The sequence below is a fragment of the Loxodonta africana genome, chromosome 16 (assembly GCF_030014295.1).
Source record: "Loxodonta africana isolate mLoxAfr1 chromosome 16, mLoxAfr1.hap2, whole genome shotgun sequence".
NCBI lineage: Eukaryota > Metazoa > Chordata > Mammalia > Proboscidea > Elephantidae > Loxodonta > Loxodonta africana.
In genome coordinates, this window is record NC_087357.1 from 16437105 (window position 1) to 16446853 (window position 9749).

General features: G+C 48.6%; 1 protein-coding gene across 1 annotated transcript; it reads left to right on the top strand.

Annotated features, from left to right (window-relative positions):
* Nucleotides 1–1758: 1758 nt before the first annotated feature.
* Nucleotides 1759–3024, top strand: PRLHR (prolactin releasing hormone receptor). The gene has a single exon (XM_023547199.2). The coding sequence runs from the start codon at nt 1921–1923 to the stop codon at nt 3022–3024; it is 1104 nt and encodes a 367-aa protein (XP_023402967.1). The 5' UTR covers nt 1759–1920.
* The last annotated feature ends 6725 nt before the right edge of the window (nt 3025–9749 follow it).

A 9749-nucleotide genomic window follows, 5' to 3' on the forward strand; every position in this document is an offset into this window, starting at 1 on the left:
CCTACCCATTTATCAGTGGAGGTTTGCAGGTTACTGTGATGCTGAATAGGTTTCGGCAGAGTCTCCAGACTAAGACTACGAAGAAAGGCTTAGAGATCTTTTTGTGAAAATCAGCCAGTGAAAACCCTACGGATCACAACAGTCTGATTCCCAACCAATCACGGGGTGATACAGGACTGCGCAGTGTTCTGCTCAGCGTCAGTCAGGGCCAACTCTACAGCAGTTAACAGGGAGGGAGATTATAACCCCTACCCCTGGTCTCAGTCAATTTGCTTTTCAGTGAGGACTTAATTCTACCAAAGATTTGTGTAACTTTAACTTCTCTAATGTGTGTTATTTTTGTTATCCTAGCTGAAATCCTGCAATTACTAGTATTTAAAAAAATCCTAAAACGAGGTGAGGAGGCCTGGGGATGTTTATTTCAGGGTGGAGAAAGGTGGAGTCCAGTTCAGGAATTACTGGGAGAGTCAGAAAGCTAAGGGAGAGGTCCTGGTAGCTGAGAAAGGGTAAAGGGTGAATAGGTAGGTAGTGGGGAAAGGTGTTGATTTGTGTCTGTGCAGGGTCATCTGCAGGAGGGCTGCATTTTCTGACCTATGTCATTGGCACGACATACGTGCGGTGACCTACAGCAGGAGCACAGTTCTCTGCCCCTATACCCTCGGAGGCCTCTCTTCAATCCCCCGCCCCCATCTGCCTCCATCCCACACTGCTCTTCTCAGATCGGCAGCCCCAACCTGGGAAGCAGGCGGCTAATTAGCCCTTTGTATCAGGCCAGGTCCCTTCTCTGAATGCCTGTGACCTAGAGAAGGACGGGAAGTCCTCAACTGCGTTCCTCCTGGGAACCCACGCTCTGAGAAACAGAATCCGCGGGCGCTGTCCGTGGTCCTGAACCTTCCCTTGGCTTGACTTGTCTGGACTCATGGCGCGTGAAGCACGCTGCAGCCTACTCGAAAGGTTCAGTGAGTTCACCAAAGGGTTCAGCTGCCCCCGAGGTCCACAGCTAGCTCCGGCCTCTAAAATTTAAATCTCCGTCTGAACCCCCTATGAGACTCTGCTAATCGCAGTCAGGACTCTAAAGAGGATCCAGCGGTTAAGGATGAGCCCATTATTTCTCCCCAACGCCCTGCTGTGCTCCCGAACCCATCCCCATTTCTTCCCCTCCTTTCTTCTTGATACTGCACCAGGCTGCTCCGAGAGCCTGATGCTTACGCCCGTCCTCGCCCCTCGCCCAATGCACCCTCCTCCGGAGTGGTTGCGCTGCATGCAGGCTCCTGCGATCGATCGAGATTTCCCCCTCTCCGCTCGCTGGCCGCTCCTCTTTCTTCCACCCTCCTCCCCCCGCCACCCACACTGCCCTTCCCACTAGTTCTCTAAGCAAGGAGCAGGTCAGCGCGCGCTCCGCCTCCATTTTCCATACAAGGGCGCGCTGGAGTTGGGGGGAGGGGCGGAGGGAAGGCGCTTCCAGTCCCTCTCAAAGCTGTTAGCCCACTGGGAACTCATACATCCCGTTCAGCTCCCGCCGAAAAGCCAGAAGCCCGGGCCGCCGTCGTGGGCGGAGGACAGCTCGGGGACGGCGGGGATTCTGCTCTCCCTTCCCGGCGCGCTTTCCCGCCCGCCAAACCCCACTCACCAGGTAGGACGGTGCTCCTGGGTCACGCCTGCGTGGATTGCCAGGGCTCTATTTTGAGTAGGAAGCGTTTAAATAACCTGTGCATGTCTAACCTTTAGTAGACTTATTTTACAGGGGTGAGAGGATGGCACTTTTAATTGTTGTTGTTATTGTTCTGTGGCCGGTTATCCCAAAGGGAGTACTTGGGTGATCCAGAGGCTTAAACGGAAGAAAGGAGGGAGGGATGGTGTAGGAGAGGGAGGTTGGAGAGGGAGAGGTGACGGATTTTGATTCTCTTTGAACAGGTGGCCATGGCCTCACTGCCCACTCGGGGCCCCGGGATCCTTGACTTATTCTCCCGGCTACCCCCGGAGGCCGCTACCCCAGCCAACCGGAGCTCCGAGGGCAACGGGACAGTGGCGGTGCCAGACGCTCAGGCCGTCACGCCCTTCCAGAACCTACAGCTGGTACATCAGCTGAAGGGGCTTATCGTGCTGCTCTACAGCATCGTGGTGGTTGTGGGGCTGGTGGGCAACTGCCTGCTGGTGCTGGTGATCGCACGAGTGCGGCGGCTGCACAACGTGACCAACTTCCTCATTGGCAACCTGGCCTTGTCCGACGTGCTCATGTGCGCCGCTTGCGTGCCTCTTACGCTGGCCTACGCCTTCGAGCCACGAGGCTGGGTGTTTGGTGGCGGTCTGTGCCACCTGGTCTTCTTCCTGCAGCCCGTCACCGTCTACGTATCGGTGTTCACGCTCACCACCATCGCCGTGGACCGCTACGTCGTGCTGGTGCACCCGCTGCGCCGGCGCATCTCTCTGCGCCTCAGCGCCTACGCGGTCCTGGCCATCTGGGCGCTGTCCGCGGTGCTGGCTCTGCCCGCCGCCGTGCACACCTACCATGTCGAGCTGAAGCCGCACGGCGTGAGCCTCTGCGAGGAGTTCTGGGGGCCCCAGGAGCGCCAGCGCCAGCTCTACGCCTGGGGGCTGCTGCTTGGCACCTACCTGCTCCCCCTGCTGGTCATCCTCGTGTCTTATGTGCGGGTGTCGGTGAAGCTCCGGAACCGCGTGGTGCCCGGCTCCGTGACTCAGAGCCAGGCCGACTGGGACCGCGCGCGGCGCCGCCGCACTTTCTGCCTGCTGGTGGTGGTCGTGGTGGTGTTCGCCGTCTGCTGGCTGCCGCTGCACGTCTTCAACCTGCTGCGGGACCTTGACCCGCACGCCATCGACCCCTACTCCTTCGGGCTGGTGCAGCTGCTGTGCCACTGGCTCGCCATGAGCTCCGCCTGCTACAACCCCTTCATCTACGCCTGGCTGCATGACAGCTTCCGCGAGGAGCTGCGCAAGCTCTTGCTTGCCTGGCCTCGCAAGATCGCGCCGCATGGCCAGAGTATGACCGTCAGCGTGGTCATCTAATGCCTCTACGCCAGGCTTGGCTGGGGACTCCACGTCTGCTGGCCTCCGTGGGTGCCTGCCCGAGGCGGGACTGAAAAACTTATTCCCAGCAGCAGAGCTAAGCCAACGCCCCCAGGCCAGCCTCTTGCCCAGCTGTCTGTCTCGTCCATGTGTCTTTGTAAAATGTGAAGTGGGCTTTGGTGGGAGTCTAGTGTTTTGCTTGGAGAAGGGGAGGAAGAATGGATAGAACTTATTATTTTTTCCCTCTGCTTTGAAGACCAAACAAACCTCTTTCTCCGGGTTCAGGAAAGTATTTCAGAACCATGGCTGTCTTCCTTGCTTTCCCAGGCTGCTTGCCCAGTGGTAAGATGGAGGAACAATGGGGTGGCGTTTAAAATGGCAGTGTTGGAGTTAGTAAGGCTTTACAGGTTGTCTTTTAAAAAGGGCTCAACTGATATTGCTGTACCTGATATCACTTAGTCAGTTTGAACCCACCAATTTCTAGGATTCCAGGAAAATATGTATTATAAACCTACATCCAGGATTTCAGCATTTCCTGGATAAGACCTTTATATACTCAAAAAGTTTTCATTTTTAAGCCACTTGAATTTATAGTACAAACATACAAGTAACTCTTCAAACGGTCTTGCTTTTGTTTTCCCTCCTTCTTACCTCCCAACTACTGTTTGAAAATGATGAGTTAGTCAATGAAGATAGATAGATACATAGATAAGATTTACTTAAAGGAAATATAGGCCCATTGCTGTTGCGGTGATTCCAACTCCTGGCAACCTATAGGGCAGATTAGAACCACCCCACAGGGTTTCCAAAGCTGTAGTCTTTATGGGAGCAGACTGCCACATCTTTCTCCCATGGAGCTTCTGGTGGATTGAAACTGTCAGCCTTTGGGTTAGCAGCTGAGCACTTAACCATGGTGCCTCCAGGGCTCCTTTTAAAGGAAATATAGCTGTAATAATAGAGACAGGCATGCTATATGTGTGTGTTTGTGTATACACACCCAGTGTTTGCCACAAGGCGGGTACTCAAAGATTTGATTTTCTGAATACTCAATGTAAACTGTGTGCCATAGCATTCTCTTGCATCCTCTAATTATTGCAACATATCAACAGCTGCCATCTGAATGCTCTGTACCTGCTCTGTGGTGACATACTTGGAACATGATCAACCCAGAATGCAAGGACTGGGAGCAGTTTACTTACAAGTAAAAAGGAAAAAAAAAAAACCTGCCACCCACAAGATGCACAGCTTAATTCCTTCCAGGGATAATTCCTTCCAGGTGAAGAATGTTGGGCCATGATTCCAGGTTGATAATCTTCACCCTGACATTCTGAGACATCTGTAAATGAGGTCAAGTGCCCTGGGACAAGGGTTTCCATATTGAATGTTGGAACAATGACAGGGGCAGAAGTCTTGGGAACTGATACCCAGTACCCAGCTGTCAGATCAGCCCCTGTGGCATGAACTAGCCTCTGTAGCAACTTGGTCACCAAGTAAAAGATTCCAGTCCTACCCCACTCATTAAAGAGTAGGATCACTGTTTCTCTTCTTGTGCTTCTTTTACTCTCAGAACTGAGTGCATTTGCTCATCAAAGTGTGCCTGAAAGGAAGGGAAAGGGGACGATTTGAGGATGCCAAGGGTTAAATCCTATTACTCCAATGTCAATAACCATAATGGAAAAGTATTTATTCAGGGTTGGGCTAGTTAACAATGTGAATCTTTAGTAGTTACATGACTAGGCTTTCTGCAGGATTGGGAAGGGCAGGAAAAGATTGGCTTGGGAGAAAGGAAAAGGCAGATTAAGACAGAGATCCAAGTTATGTCTGGCAATGGCCGTAAAACTGACCTTCACCTTCATCTATGGATGTGGAGAACAAAGAGCTTGGGCTGTACTAATGCAGCCCACCCATTGTACTATGTCACTTCCCTGCCCCAAATGAGCTCACCTCCCTGGCATCCAGGGACTGGTTTCTGTGCTTCCAGCCCCTCTGTTACTTGGGAGAGATTCTGGTGGCTCAAAGCCAGACATTTCACATTCCCTTAGTATTCTTTTGGTGCGTATGTGTGGAGAGCGTAGTGGATAGGGGGAAGCAGTGAGGCTAGTTGGGGGAGGGATATAATTAGCTGTGGCTTTGCTGGAAGGTTTAAACCCCTGGTTCCTAGCCCTGGCTGTTCATAGAATCACCTGGGGAGCTTTAAAAAAAAAAAAAAATCCATGCCTAGGCCTCACCCCCCACAGCATCTAGTTGATTTGGGATCAGGCCTGGGCGTCGGTGTTTTCCAAAGCACTTCAGATGGTTTTTAATGTGCACCCAAGGTTAAGCACCTTAAGAATTGTCCTCTTTCTAATGAATCTCAGAAACTTCTGAATTAAACTTCAATTGTACCTGCCGAAGGTGTTAAGAATTTGAGGTTGAATTCTGATGGTGAGTTGGTGGGCTACCATGCCATACTTGGTGAATATTCTTTTAGCTTACAGACTGCACCAGGTCTATCACATAGAAGCAAATCCTTATAATTAGAATATTCAAGTATTCACTCAACAGTTTCCTTACACATCTCCTATATATAAGACACTCTGAGTCCAATTAGTTTTTTTAACAAAAAGATATCATCATTCAACTTCAGATCGATTGCATTACAAAGTTTTACACCCATAAATTGTTCCAAATCCTAGTTGCCAGAGTATTAAAAAGATTAAAGTATTCCCCGATTAGACGGATTTAGTCTATACCAACTGTGTGACCCCGTTAATTACTACAAAAGCTGCCACCTATTTCTATCATGTCTCTGACTTAAGTTGAAATGTTAAACATTTACATGGACTTCACGGAGAGCCTGAAGAGGTTGGAGAATTATACCATGACGATAAACATGCCCAGTATTAAGTTATGCAAATTGGCTATTGAACAGCAACTAATTAATTTTTACCCTGTTTTAGACTGGGTTCTCTAGAGAAGCATAAGTGAGTGTATATATAGAGAGAGAGAAAGATTTATCTCAAGAAAATGGCTCACACAATTGTATATGCTGGCAAGTCCCAAATCCATGGGTCAGGTGTCAGGCTGGAGGTTTCTCCTGACTCATGTAGGTGCAGGGGCTGATGAACCCAAGATTGGCAGGTCAGATGGCAGGCCTCTGGCTCACAGGCTGCAGAGGCCGATGAATCCCAATATTGACAGGCAATATGGCAGGCTGCTGGCTCAAGTCCCAAGAACTGGAGGTCAGATGACAACAAGCTGGATGCAGGATCCAGAGCAAGCAAGTGAGCATTGCTAGAATGTCCATGTATATTTACTGGGTGCAGGCCACACCTCTGGGGAAAATCCCTTGACAACTGATTGGCTAATCACATCAGATCAGAATGTGAAAGTGATTACATTATATCACAAAATGGAGGATAATTACATCAGATCACAAAAATGAAGGATAATTACATACTACTGAGAATCATGGCCTAGCTAAAGCTGACACATAACATTAACTACCACATACCCCATCTGAAATCTATGTGGGACTACCTAGCTTGACTATAAAGCAAACAAAAAGACAAACAAATCAACTTTAAAACCTTCTCTCAGAAGTGGGTCCCAGAGATATCTACATAGGATTGTAAGTAGAGGATTTTATTTGATATAATTCGTTTTGGTTGAACATGTGTCAGGCCTTGAAATAAACCAGGCATCTCCCTCCAAGGAGTTGCACAGGTAGTAAAGCTGGCAACAGAGCCAGCCTGCACTTGGCAGCAGCCCTTCCTGGAGCTGGCGGGAGATGCTATAATCCTTTATGTGAGCATTGTCCCAGGTCTCACTTTTGGCAGCCAATCAATGGATTTATCTCACTGAATTGTCCACTGAGTGTTTCGATACGTGTTGGCAATGGTTAACTGGCAAAGGCAACTGTGAGAAATGCTAAAGCAACAATATTCTGATTGCTGTAACCTTCTTCAATGTTTGCTCTGGAGAATTTTCAGTCTGCTTTTATCAGGGCAGCTACGTGCCAGGTTTATCTTCTTTGATAGTCTAGTTAACAATCTCTGTCCTTGATTTGCACGCCTAGCCATCTAGTACTCTTGCGAATGCAAGGTGTGGAACTAACATCAAGGAGATGCAGTCAGGCGTGTGAGGAGACCTGGGGGTGAACACAGACCACATCCCTCACAGAGGAGAGGTCAGTGGCACTTTGTTCCCCAAGGTAGGTCCTCCATTTTCCTCCACATGTTGATGTCTTTGGTATGCGTGTAAGATGGATGCATTGCTGACTCACTTAGTAAGCTCCTCAGGCTGAGGTTTGTACTGTGTTTGACACATTGTGGTGTTCAATAAACATTAAATTAGTAGTACAGTCTCCAGCTGTGGAATTAATAAACCAAGCCAGTTACACACGTGCTGTAACGACACAGCCTCAGATGGCCAGAATCAAAGCAAAGATAAATCATGCCAAGGAAAACATGCTACTTAATCTAGATTTGTCGATTCCAGCCAACTCCCGGGAGGAACTCTTCATTTTGGGTCTTCTGTGGCCCCCTGGCCTCGCCCTCAATAACACCAGTGTTCCAGCACATGACACCAAGCTCTATGTTCCCCTGGCCACATGTGCCTAAATCTGCAGATTCATCAAAGCATGAATAGCAAGCTTCATGCTTAATTTTTATATCATCATAAATCTAGATCATAATGTAAATGCCCATTTCCCACATGTCACATGGGAATCTAAAAACATCCACCCAAACTAAACCAAATCAGTTGACATTGAGTCGATTCCGACTCATGGAGACCTCAAGTGTGCAGAGTAGAACTGCGCTGTATAGAATTTTCAAGGCTGTGACTTTTTGGAACCTGATTGCCAGGTCTTTCTTCCAAGGAGCCTCTGAGTGGATTCAAACCACCAACTTTTCAGTTAGTAGTCAAGTGCTTAACCATTTAGGCCAGCCAGGGACTCCTAAACATCCAATATATGGGTCTATAAACAAGATTAAAAATGACCATCTAGATTCCAAAATGTTTCTGACAGTTATAAGCAGGATTTTCTGGTCCATCTAAAACAGGACTTCAAAGTGAATTTATGTGTACCTTTGAAGGAACCCGTTTATTCTACGAAGTGAGAATAAACTGGTGCAGATGTTGGACATGCAAAATTTTTATCTGGATTGGATGAGAGTTACATTCTTGATTTGTGAAAAGACTGCACATTCTGGTTCAGTCTTTGGGAGTAGAAAACTGGGTCTGAAAATTGAGTGTGAACACTTCTAACAGGCATTGTATTGCACTTCTGTCCTTTTCAACTCAATTCCTCTTCATTTTCCATTCTTTCTTTCTCTATTTTTCCTTTTTCTGCCACTTTTCCATATTATCTATAAATGCCTCCTATCTGAAGGCCCTTCAGCCCCCATGAAGGGAAGTGGTATGAGTCAGGCATGCCTCTTGGAGTTGGTCTTGATAAGGTGAGCCACGCTGGGACAGAGCCAGGTTGATTCCACTGGAGAAAGCAGGGGCACCCAGCACGCTGAGAGCTGTGGCTTGTCGTACACCCTGCCCACTGTAGGGTCCTGGAGCTCACACTTAGTGGGTCCATAGTCAAGCTGCAGCAGAGGTGGATCGCAGATTGGCACAGGGCCTCCACCAGGCCCTGAACCTGGTAAATCTCACACAGAGCTCTCCAGAGGGTAACAACGAAAGGTTAGATGTGTTTCAATTTGATGTATGGGGCTGTAGTAAGGAAACCTGAGCCAGAAAAAACAAAGGACAAATAGTCCTCCCCTCTTGAAAGCGTCCCCTGCCTCCATCCCTCAGCTCCCACAGAAACCTCTTCTTGACTTGTGGATGACTAAATTCCCTGGCCCCAGAACCCATATCTTCCCTCAGGAATAACACCCAACAATGAATGGAAAGCTAACCCCCTCCCCCAATACACATGCATAAAAAAAGCAATGAAAAGATCCTTCTGAGTTGGAAAAAATAAGGACTCCAGGTTTGAGCTCTCAGTTAGAAATCAGTCTCTAGACTTCTGTCCCCTAGCCCAGAAGCCCTCAATCATCTTGGGCCTTCACCCTATGAGGTGGCCCAGTCACAGTATCATAACAGGCCCCAGGGTGGTCAGTCCTGTCAGAGTGGATGGCCCGGCCCTGTCCCAGGTTTTGCGTGCAGTTTTCTGCATGGAGCTGGTTCCTTATGAGGGCAGTGCCTTTTGCAGGGACAACACTGGGGTCACACAGACCTCCTCATTATGCCAAATGAGACATAAGAACAGTCACAGGTGGAAGAATGGCACACCTGTAAGTGCCTTCAATGGCCATAATTGTTTCTTCAGGACTCATTGCCTGCGACAGGCTCTGTTTTCTTCCTACACCAGTCTCTTCCAGCAAATCCTTAATTTTTCTATGATATATTGGAGCCCTGGTGGTGCTCCAATATAGTGGTGCAGTGGTTAAGAGCTCAGGCTGCTAACCAAAAGGTCAACTGTTGGAATCTGCCAGCTGCTCCTTGGAAACCCTATGGGGCAGTTCTACTCTATAAGTCAGAATCAACTTGATGGCAACAGATTTTTTAAGATATGATTACAGAGCTTGGGGTATTTACGCACCAAAATTATTTCCTAGGAAACTGGGTGTCCTCTAAAGGCTTAAACCAAAAAACCCATTGCCCTCCAGTCGATTCCGACTCATAGAAGCCCTATAGGACAAAGTAGAACTCTCGGGCAGGGTTTCCAAGGAGCAGCTGGTGGATTC

What these genes read in the sequence shown, in the direction of transcription:
- PRLHR (XM_023547199.2), top strand. Translation starts at nt 1,921, where the DNA reads ATGGCCTCACTGCCCACTCGGGGCCCCGGGATCCTTGACTTATTCTCC.